Raw genomic sequence first — 11,977 nt, 5'->3', positions numbered from 1 at the left:
CATCTACAGAGGAGAATTTGGATGAAGGATGGCGATCGCCCCCCACGTTCCTCATTCATCCACAGAGGAGAATTTGGATGAAGGATGGAGATCGCCCCCCACTTTCCTCATTTGTCCACAGAAGAGAATTCAGATGAAGGATGGAGTTCATCCTCTACTGTCTTCATCCATTCATAGAGGATAATTGGGATGAAGTGTGGAGACCGCCCCCTTCTGTCCTCATCCATCCACAGAGGATAATTGGGGTGAAGGATGGAGATCACCTCCCACTTTCTTCATCCGTCTACAGAGGAGAATTCGGATGAAGGATGGAGATCGCCCCCCACTGTCCTCATCCCTCCACAGAGGAGAATTGGGATGAAGGATAGAGATCATCCCCACTGTCCTCATCCATGCACAGAGCAGAATTGGGATGAAGGATGGATATCACCCCCCTACTTCTATAGGATAAACGTTCGTGTCATTAACAGGAATTATCCAGTGTGCTGGTGTCATCTATGATGGCAATTTCGGTTTGAAGATTACAATTTTTTCGTAGTAAAGGCTACATTAAGGAGTAACAATACAATATAAATTGGAGGAATTGGAGGGATGACAAATTCACCACTCAGATCATTCCAGAATAACGATCAGTAGATATCAGTCAGTAGAATCACTCATCATCTGAATGTGAAGAAAAGGAAAAACTGATGAGTAATCAGTTTCATGAACAAGTTAATCAGATATGATTCTATTCTGGACATTCTCTTCATATCATGATCTGTGTAATACCTGCAGAGGAGGAGACGGCTTCACAAAGACAATTTCCTATAATCTTCTGTGGTATTCAATTACAATCTGGCATCCTCCATCCCTTCAAAGAAGAAGAAAATGAAAGTATTAGATGATAAAATTTTCCTGTGATGGATGGAAAAGGGAGAGCTCATACTGTGATCTGTAAGAAATGATGATAATTTTTATACACACTAATAGTATCTATTTTATGTCTTTCTGGAAAAGGGTGGGATGTGTGTAGCACCCTCTGGTATACATGGCTTGTAGCGTAGGTAGTGGCTTGTTAGAAGCCTGGGTGCGAGTCAATTTACTTCAGGTCAGGCAGAAGGTCTCTACATGTCAGGCCTTTGCTACCTTCCCCTGGTTCTAGAAGCTTGGAGAAGTTTTTAAAAGCTAGTGGGTAGAGGCCAGAAGGTGCTGTTCTGAATATTTATGGGAATATGGCCAATACCCAGTCAGGAGGCCTAGTCAGCGGGGAATCAGGTGGAAGATGCAGTGTTGAGGTGTGCTGCTGCCTAGCCTGGGCTCTGCCGAAAGACAAGAGGTTGGCAGGATAGGAGAAATAAGTTCACAGATGGAGCTCCACTGCCCTGCAGTCAAATGAGGAAGGACACCTTGCTAACCTGGAAGAAAAATAGCTCAGCTAAAGGCCTGAAAGCAATTTGCCCAAAGCTACAGGACACAAGGACAGTGTGACTACCTCTACATCCCTGGGCCCTAGAGGAGAGCCATTCCCAACCATTTCTCCCTGAGACAGTGCTACAAGTCTTTTCTAGAATCTCTTGCTCTGGGATAATCTTCCAAAACAGCCAAGTGGATGGGCAGTTTTTTGATGGGGTGTGAAGAGGTTCAGATAAAGAGGGGACCAAGTGCTCCTCACAGGGACTGTTACTGATCAGTCAAGAGAATGACGCCCCTCCGGAAGGAGTAGAAAGTCCAGGATCTATCCTATTTGTACAGAATTTAGGAAGCTTGTTCTCAGAGTTATTGTTTCAAGTCAAGTTGGGCATCCCATATACCCCTAAACCCTATACAAGTTGTTTCCCCCAAATAAAAAAACAAAAAAACAATCCCATGGACTGGTTACTGACTCTAAATGGAAGTTGGAAAATGCGTTTTGCCTGTCCGTGCAGGAAATAGGGGCAGAGGCGGCTGTTTAATTAGGCAGTCACCTAAGGCTTCATGTTCACAAGGGCTTTGCGGTCACCTAATTTCCCTAACACATTACCCAAGTTTTGAGGGACAGGGGACCTTAACCCTCCTGTGCTCTGGCAGCATTAAGAGCCCTCTCACAGTCACCTCTCGTGTAACCCTTCTGGAGCTCCACCAGCTGATGAGGAGGGACGTTGTGTCCGCACACATCACCCCTCCCATCCACAGGACAATATTATCAGTCCTAGGCCTACAAGAAGGGGCGCTCCACAAGACAGCATTATCAGTGCGGTAGATGAGGAGTTAGTGGAGTCACAGCAGTGCAGCAGTTGGCATTTTGTGTCTTGGCGTGTAGTTGATATGTACTGTATTTGCTCTGTCAGCTGTAAGATGCTGCAAACCTGTAATTGACTTTTTCCACCCTCTGCTATGCAGAGCCATACAAAGCAGTGCGCAGGAGCTGACGGGAGAGAACTGTGTTTATATACAGGTCTCTCTCCTGGCAGAGATACTCGGTGATGACTGGGTGCCGGCGAGTAATCACCGTCCGGGACCCGGTGATTGACAGCCGAGTCTGTGAATGGAGGCACGGGTACCCGCACTCCCTACCCGGAACTGCAAAATCATGTGCATATACGTGATTTTGCACACCATTGCTGCCCTTTTGCAGTATTTCTGGTATAGGGCGGCGTGGAACTGGTTAATGAAAGTAAAGTTATTTTTCTTTTAGAAGATTGTGGGGCCTGACTCAGAGTGGTGCAGATTATTTTCCTCATTAGTTCATCTTTAATGATAAAACTTGAGATCACAAATACATTCACCATCATCTGGGAAATCTGTGAATCACACAAGAAATCTAAATGATCTCTCTCCATATCTATATATGATCTCCAATCTATACAGAGATCTCCAATGTTTGTCACCCTGTCCTTGGATTTTTCATTACAGTGCAGCCCATGAGTCAGCAAGGTGCCACTTCACCATCTCATCACCATCCAATGTTGTGTACATTTTACTATTGAAATTCCAAGACTTGTGTAGCGCTAACCCCTTGAAATCCACTGGTTTTGAGTCCCCCTTATGTCTTGCACAGCCAGGCAACACGCATTTTCAAACTTGCATTCAGAGTCCGAACCAGTCCATGGGATTGTTTTTGTTGTTTTACTTTGGGATAAACAACTTGGATAGGATCTAGGGGTATATAGGATGCTCAACTTGACTAGAACAGAAACTCTGAGGACAAACTTCACAAACGTAGGATTCTGGACTTTCTACTCCCTCCAGAGTGGCAACAGTCTCTTTACGGACCAGTAACAGTCTCTGAGGAGCACTTGGTCCCCTCTAAAGGAACCTCTTCAGACCCCAACTAGAAACTATCCCTCCACCTTGCAGTGTTTTTAAGAGTATCCCAAAGCAAGAGATTCCAAAACAGACTTGCAGCACTTTCCCACGCAGAATTAGTTAAGTATCGCACCTAGCCGCCCTCTCTCTGGTAGGCCCTGGGGGTGTAGAAGTACTCACACTGCCCTTGTGTCCTGCAGCTTTTGATGAACTGCTTTCAGGCTATTGCTGGGCTGGTTCACTTCCAAGCCAACAGGCTGTCCTTCCTTGGTGGACTGTAAGACAGTGGCACTCCCTCTGCCAGCTTCCTTCTGACCTCCAGCCTGGAGGCAGAGCCCCCTTCCTCTGGGGCCCTCTCCCAGGCTATAGAAGCACTCCACAGCACTCCATATTCCACCCAACTCAATGCTGGCCAGGTTCTCTCATATTTATGGGCCAGTCTGCCACACTACAAGGCCTCCTGCCTGGGATTGCTCAGACGCCCATGAATATGCAGATCAGCTCCTCCTGGCCTCTACCTACTGGCTTCTAAAAATGTCTAGAGGGGAAGGGAGGGTACCAGAGGACTGACCTGTAGAGCCCTCCACCCTAACCGGAAGTTAACTCACACCCAGTAAGCAAGATAGAAAGCCTCTATCTACTCTCACAAACTATGTTCACTACAGGGCGCTACACCCTTTATGTGTGTTACTCCAAATAGAACTGTTCTTACGTTCTAATCACAGTGAAGCCCACGTTCAGGAAAACCTCACAACAATGATCCACTTGTGAGTTTACCATCTTCTCATCAACATCCAATGTTATCTCCAATCTGGTTAAAGTTTGGTTTGTGGTGATAACTGAGCACAGATCATCACAGCACAATAATGTTGCTTTGCAGTCATAAACCCTAATGGGAGAAACAAGAAAGAGACTTAAAATGTTTTTCCAGCCACTGGAAGAAGTAGACACATTGCAACGAATAATCAGTGGATGGAGGCTTAGAAAATGAAATATTTGGACATTTGAATGGATTATTTCATGGAATATTGCTTGGACCTTCCCTATGAAATGTTGAGGAGTTGTGACCCATCTGAAAAGTCTTAGTCTGGATTTACACTGTTCCAGGGACATTGCAGTTTATGTGGCACACATTGTTACTTGTGAATGAGCCCATATAGTTTCCCTTTCACACTAAACTGCCGAACATAGATAAGAACCAGCCACAGAGGAAATAATGCGCCAGTTGAAGGAGCACCAGACCAAAGGAAAGCTGGTCATTGAGCTTTCTGAATGTTTTGTTATCTCACTACTTTACATGAAAGTACATGTCTACTTTACATCAAAGTTCCAGCACCTCTTGGATTTTTTCTCTATATAGGAAATAATGGGATTTCGACTTGACATGCATTTTCATGCAAAATACAGGTGAAACTCGAAAAGTTAGAATATCGTGCAAAAGTTCATTTATTTCAGTAATGCAACTTAAAAGGTGAAACTAATATATGAGATAGACTCATTACATGCAAAGCAAGATAGTTCAAGCCGTGATTTGTCATCATTGTGATGATTATGGCTTACAGCTCATGAAAACCCCAAATCCACAACCTCAGAAAATGAGAATATTATATGCAATCAATAAAACAAGGATTGTACATAGAACAATATCGGACCTCTGAAAAGTAGAAGCGTGCATATGTACTCAGTACTTGGTTTTGGCCCCTTTTGCAGCAATTACTGCCTCAATGCGGCATGGCATGGAAGCTATCAGCCTGTGGCACTGCTGAGGTGTTATGGAAGACCAGGATGCTTCAATAGCGGCCTTCAGCTCTTCTGGTCAGGCAAGTTTGCTGGTCAATCAAGCACAGTAATCCCACGGTCATTAAACCAGGTTTTGGTACTTTTGGCAGTGTGGGCAGGTGCCAAGTCCTGCTGGAAAATGAAGTCAACATCCCCATAAAGCTCGTCTGTGGAAGGAAGCATGAAGTGCTCCAAAATCTCCTGGTAGACGGCTGCATTGACCCTGGACTTAATGAAGCACAGTGGACCAACACCAGCAGATGACATGGCTCTCCAAATCAACACAGACTGTGGAAACTTCACACTGGACTTCAAGCATCTTGCAGTGTGTGCCTCTCCATTCTTCCTCCATACTCGGGGTCCTTGGGCCTCTCCATTCTTCCTCCATACTCGGGATCCTTGGGCCTCTCCATTCTTCCTCCATACTCTGGGTCCTTGGGCCTCTCCATTCTTCCTCCATACTCGGGGTCCTTGTGCCTCTCCATTCTTCCTCCATACTCAGGGTTCTTGGGCCTCTCCATTCTTCCTCCATACTCGGGGTCCATGGGCCTCTCCATTCTTCCTCCATACTCTGGGTCCTTGGTTTCCAAATGTGATGCAAAAGTTGCTCTCATCAGAAAAGAGGACTTTGGACCACAGAGCAACAGACTAGGTCTGTTTTTCTTTAGTCCAGGTAAGACGCTTCTGACGTTGTTTGTTGTTCAGGAGCGGCTTGACAAGAGGAATATGACATTTGAAGCCCATGTCCAGGATCCGTCTGTGTGTGGTGGCTCTTGATGCACTGACTCCAGCCTCAGTGCACGCCTTGTGAAAGTCACCAACAGTTTTGAATGGCCTTTTCCTGACAATCCACGCCAGGCTGCGGTCATCCCTGCTGCTTGTGCACCTTTTTCTTCCACACTTTTCCCTTCCACATAACTTTCTATTAATGTGCTTTGATACAGCACTTTGGGAACATCCAACGTCTTTTGCAATTACCTTTTGAGACTTTCCCTCCTTATGGAGGGTGTCAATGATGGTTTTCTGCACAACTGTCAGGTCAGCAGTCTTTCCCATGATTGTGATTCCTACTGAACCAGACTGAGAGACCATTTAAAGGCTCAGGAACCCTTTGCAGGTGTTATGGCTTAATTATCTGATTAGAGTGGGACACTTTGAGCCGAGAATATTGCACCTTTTCACAATATTCTCATTTTCTGAGATTGTGGATTTGGGGTTTTCATGAGCTGTAAGCCATAATCATCACAATGATGACAAATCACGGTTTGAACTATCTTGCTTTGCATGTAATGAGTCTATCTCATATATAAGTTTCACTTTTTAAGTTGCTGCACTGAAATAAATGAACTTTTGCACGATATTCTAATTTTTCGAGTTTCACCTGTATATGAATAGACCTTTATGGTTGACATTGCATGTTTAAAGGAGACTTATCTAACTAATAATGAACGCCTTAACCTAAACATTGAGCAGATAAACCCACTTTGCTCTTCTCTTAAATGGAAACTAAATCCTTTTATCTGTTACAGCAGTGGTCTCTGAACTGAGGCCCAGGGGCCAAATGTGGCCCTTTGCATGCCTTTATCTGGCTCTTGGGCACTATTCAACCAACTGACACCAATGATGGAGCTCCATTCCCCCTAATGAACCATCAATGGAGCACTTTTCCTCCCCTTAAAACCAAATGATGGGGCACTGGTGCCAGGGCATTTTCTACTTCCACTGTGCACAGTCTGGCCCCCATAAAGCCTGAAAGAAAGTAAACTGTCCCTTTGCTTAGAAAGTTTGGAGACCCCTGATTTATATCCAAGGAAGGTGCCAGTTTAGGAGGTTGTTTTTTAAAACTGCATGGTGCAAAATTTGGTGCAACTCTGCATAGAAACCAATTTGCTTCCAGGTTTCATCCCTGTTTCACACTCAATGACTTCAGGTGCGAGTTGTAAAAACATCTGCAAACTTCATGCACCGATGTCAATGCAAGTTGCACCTGAAATTTGGTTTTGTCTTTTGGTTAAAACCAGTCCCCTCATTTTAAAAGGGAGGTTGTGTCAGTGTACTGGAACTTGCTGTAGGAGAAGATAGGTGAAATCAGAGGTACAAATCACCTAACTTCAAGTCAAGTAGCACAATTTCAAATTCACATTCAATGTGAACCAGAGTGTATACTGATAGGGACTACTTTTCATGTTTGGGATGCTCTATACACAGCATTCACTTGTTCTTGACCATATGTTCTTGGAACTGCAATATATGGAAGAAAAAAAAAACTAAGCATAGGAAGTGTGCTGAACTCCTCACATAATATGATTTATTTCCCCATGTAGTGCCCTCTAGGTAGATAGGATTTGTTTATTGATAACTAGAGGCTGGGTAGCAGCCTGGGATGAGTAAGTCTGGGAGTGAGGCAGGAGCATTCATCTCAGGACAGCCAGGTAAGTACCACAGGTCAGGGCTTCTGGAGCTCACCCTCCTTTCCAGAAACTGAGAGCTTTCTGGAACAGGGGTGGAGGAGGGAAGGAGACCCAGATCTGCATGTCTGAGGGACCTTGGCCAATCTCCTGGCAGGAGACTGAGCATGGTGACCAGGGCAGCCTTTAAATAACACAGAGCCTAGGGAGCAGGCTTAGTTTCGGATGGAAGGCTGGAGTGTGGAGCCTGGGAGGGGGCCCCAGGGAGGAGAGCCTACCTACGGGCTGGTTGCTGGACAGGCAGACCTCCCCTGTTTTACCATCCCCAAGGAAGCACAATCTGTATGCTGAAAGAAGCCAGCCAGGTGAAAGCCTTGAAAACAGCTCTAACCCAGCAAGCTAACGGGACAGGACAGTGTGAGTACTCCTACACCCCCTGGGCCAGATAAGGGGAGACAGCAGTCAGGTGTAATACCCAACTAGTTCTCCTCTGGGACTGCCTAATTGACAGCTCTTGCACCCCTTTGCCCAGGGATACCCTCAGTACAGTTGGGTGAAGAGAAGGATTCATCCGGGTCTGGGGAGGTACACCAAGGGGACTTGACTGCTCCTTAACAGACGGTTCCTATTCCACATTTTTGTTCAGAATTTGTTGCTCAGAAGTTCCTCCTCTAGTTTCAGTTATTTGGGCATCCCATATATCCCAAGACCCTATCCAAGTTGTTAACCCCTTAACAAAAACAGCTAAAACCCAGCTCAAGGACTGTTTTACTGACTCTGTGCATGTGGAGATGTGAAGGAAAATGCATGCTGCCTGGTCATGCATAGCTTAGGGGAACCCAAAACCCAACGACTCCTGCTGGGGAAGGGCTACAGTAAAAATAAAATTTAGGCGAACACCAGTAAGCCCTTCTCTCTATGATTTAATCTTTCTTGCAACTTTCCAGTTTACACTGCTGTATCATCTGTGGTCTCCTAGGTCCTGTAGTTGTATGCCTGTCTATACCTTGTGTCTCAATTACATTTCAGCCTTGTCTTGCTTACTAAAAATGTCCTGCCTCTGACCAATTGTTCAATGCTGTATGGTTTGTGGCCACTTCATGCATGAAGTAACACAGCTGCTTGTGTGCTCCATCTCTAGTACATTTTAGCTTAGTCTTGATTTATTAACCCCTTCACGCCTAAGGGTAAAAGAAATCTTAATGCCTAAGCACAATTTTACAACGTTGACATGTGTTAGTAAAACCGTACATATCATCACAACTACTTTGTACATCCAGGTGAATTATACCTTTTTTTTTTTCAGGACAAATTGGGCTTTCATTTGGTGGTAAATGGTAAAGGATAGCTCCAGATTTTTTTTAATTATGAAAATAAAACTGTGCCAAAATAGTAAAAAAAATATATATTTTTTAATTTAGCTGTGTGTTTCTTGTTCCTACCATAACCTACCATTAAAGAACAACCCAAAAAAAATTTTCCAGCTCTTGACGATCGCATCGATACCATATATGTGTATGTTAATTGTTGTTTGTTCCCGTAATGCAGCCCAGAAACAAAAGTGCGCATTTTGTTTTTTGTTTACTTAAAACACACTTGCACTGACTGACACTAATGCCAATAAAAAAAATTTAAAAATCCTGGCCTTGACCTTTGACCCTGACCCAAACACTTACCCTGGCACTGAACGAGATCAAACTTTGATTTAGGTATTTTTTCTTTATTTTTTTATTTTATTTTTTAATATTTATTTATCTTTTTTTTTTCTTAAACATTTTTTCCCCTGTATGCCAATGTATCTCTCTCCTCTATTTATAGAGAGAGAAATAAAAACAAGGGGGCTGGGCTGTACAGTGACTGATCACTGTGATTGCCAATCAGAGGCTATCACAGCGATCATATGACCCGGAATCGGGAGTCCCGGGTCTTGATTGTTATGCGGCGCGCTCCCAGCACAAAGACAAGAATGCAAATATGCGGCCCCATGGAAAAAAGCTCAGTTCTGTGAGGCCGCATATTTGTGTTACATCGGCATTAAGGGTTTAAAGAAGAACTCCATGAAATTTTTTTTTCTCCCTTGCAGTGGGGCTGTGCATGGATTAACTGCTCGTTTTGGCTGGGGGCACACCAAAAGGATATACTTACCCAAATGTTCGATCTTCCAGAAAACCATGCTCCCCCACGTTCAGCGGTGGACTCTTCCTGCCGTCCTCATGTCCAGAACAAGTCTATGGGCGTGATAATGTCAGGAACAGTCCATCACAAGACTGCTAGCATTGCAGGGGGCAGGAGCAGTGGAGACTGGTCTTGTGCTCAGAGGATCGGTGGATTAGGTAAGTGTACAGTATCTCCGGTCTGCAATCCCGTCAACAAAAACAAGCAATTAACACATGCTGTGCAGTCACAGCCCCACTGCATGGGAGAAATGTTTTTGTTCCTGGAGTTCTTCTTTAAACTATTCTTGTGTGGGCAAATTTTTCACTAATCTATCATTTGTGGTCTTCTAATTCCTATTGAGCATTTTATAGAATCTGTCCAGTGGTAGGACAATTTTGTATCAGCAAGAATAGGAACAACATCAGCAAACCTTTGCCCAATTACTACCAGAAACCAAAGAAAGCCTATTACTACCTGATGAAAAAGCACACAAACTAGAAAAGCTACAATTTCTGGGGAAATTGTGTGAAGTGTTCTTGCCTCCACCAGTAGTCTACAACTGGAGTGGGCGGAGTAACTGGGTGGAGTGGGTGGAGTAACTGTTGTGTGGTTGGAGTGGCTGGAGTAACTGTTGTGTGGTTGGAGTGGCTGGAGTAACTGTTGTGTGGTTGGAGTGGCTGGAGTAACTGTTGTGTGGTTGGAGTGGCTGGAGATACTGTTGTGTGGTTGGAGTGGGTGGAGAAACTGTTGTGTGGTTGGAGTGGCTGGAGTAACTGTTGTGTGGTTGGAGTGGCTGGAGTAACTGTTGTGTGGTTGGAGTGGGTGGAGAAACTGTTGTGTGGTTGGAGTGGCTGGAGTAACTGATGTGTGGTTGGAGTGGCTGGAGTAACTGTTGTGTGGTTGGAGTGGCTGGAGTAACTGTTGTGTGGTTGGAGTGGCTGGAGATACTGTTGTGTGGTTGGAGTGGGTGGATAAACTGTTGTGTGGTTGGAGTGGGTGGAGAAACTGTTGTGTGGTTGGAGTAACTGTTGTGTGGTTGGAGTGGCTGGAGAAACTGTTGTGTGGTTGGAGTGGCTGAAGAAACTGTTGTGTGGTTGGAGTGGCTGGAGTAACTGTTGTGTGGTTGGAGTGGCTGGAGATACTGTTGTGTGGTTGGAGTGGCTGGAGATACTGTTGTGTGGTTGGAGTGGGTGGATAAACTGTTGTGTGGTTGGAGTGGGTGGAGAAACTGTTGTGTGGTTGGAGTGGCTGGAGTAACTGTTGTGTGGTTGGAGTGGCTGGAGTAACTGTTGTGTGGTTGGAGTGGCTGGAGTAACTGTTGTGTGGTTGGAGTGGCTGGAGATACTGTTGTGTGGTTGGAGTGGGTGGAGAAACTGTTGTGTGGTTGGAGTGGGTGGAGAAACTGTTGTGTGGTTGGAGTGGCTGGAGTAACTGTTGTGTGGTTGGAGTGGCTGGAGTAACTGTTGTGTGGTTGGAGTGGGTGGAGAAACTGATGTGTGGTTAGAGTGGCTGGAGTAACTGATGTGTGGTTAGAGTGGCTGGAGTAACTGATGTGTGGTTAGAGTGGCTGGAGTAACTGATGTGTGGTTAGAGTGGCTGGAGTAACTGTTGTGTGGTTAGAGTGGCTGGAGTAACTGATGTGTGGTTAGAGTGGCTGGAGAAACTGTTGTGTGGTTGGAGTGGCTGGAGTAACTGTTCTGTGGTTGGAGTGGCTGGAGTAACTGTTCTGTGGTTGGAGTGGCTGGAGTAACTGTTGTGTGGTTGGAGTGGCTGGAGTAACTGTTGTGTGGTTGGAGTGGCTGGAGTAACTGTTTTGTGGTTGGAGTGGCTGGAGTAACTGTTGTGTGGTTGGAGTGGCTGGAGTAACTGTGAAAAGGTTGGACTGGGCAGAGTAACTTTATGGAGTGGGCCGAGTAACTGTGTGGAGTGTTTGGAGTGAGTAAAAATAGTAAAGATTACACTAACCAATTGATTGATCAAATTTAAAAAGTGCACATGGCAATCCTGATAGAGTGAGAAATGCATTTCAGCTTTTATTTTTTAGCTCATATTCTAGCTTTTGTCACTCTGCTGGCTTCTCACACACCTGGGTTCCTATGGCAACTCACTCTACAGCAAGTCCAGAGGAGCAGTTAAAAACAAACTGCTCCAACTTGCTCACTTCACTGGCGGTTGCCATCTTCAAACAGTTGTAGTTTAAAAATTATAAATCCTATACTGAAGAGCATTATATTGTGAGAATCACAAGACCCAGACCTACATTTTGATGCATAGTATGTCTCTAATATATTAAAAATGAAGGCACAGTCACAGTTCATAAATTGCCCTTCAAATTTGAGGTGGCTAGAGTGCAGTTTCAATGAATG

General features: G+C 44.8%; 1 protein-coding gene across 1 annotated transcript in view; it reads right to left on the bottom strand.

The window, feature by feature from the left end:
• Positions 1–790: 790 nt before the first annotated feature.
• The window catches only part of LOC149438952 (NACHT, LRR and PYD domains-containing protein 3-like), a 51,010-nt gene continuing 39,823 nt past the window's right edge, over positions 791–11,977 (bottom strand). Inside the window, exons 6-7 of the mRNA XM_089659696.1 lie at positions 3,980–4,156; positions 791–853 (exon numbers count right to left, since the gene is read on the bottom strand). Of these exons, the coding sequence (XP_089515822.1) occupies positions 808–853; positions 3,980–4,156 (223 nt within the window). The 3' untranslated portion in view covers positions 791–807. The remainder of the gene's footprint in view (positions 854–3,979; positions 4,157–11,977) is intronic.

This window comes from Staurois parvus, unplaced genomic scaffold, assembly GCF_062004578.1.
Source record: "Staurois parvus isolate SC_StPar_1 unplaced genomic scaffold, SC_StPar_1.0 ptg001181l, whole genome shotgun sequence".
In the NCBI taxonomy this organism is placed as follows: Eukaryota; Metazoa; Chordata; class Amphibia; order Anura; family Ranidae; genus Staurois; species Staurois parvus.
The sequence above is the reverse complement of the archived record's forward strand: the minus strand, read 5'-3'. Positions and strand labels throughout refer to the sequence as shown.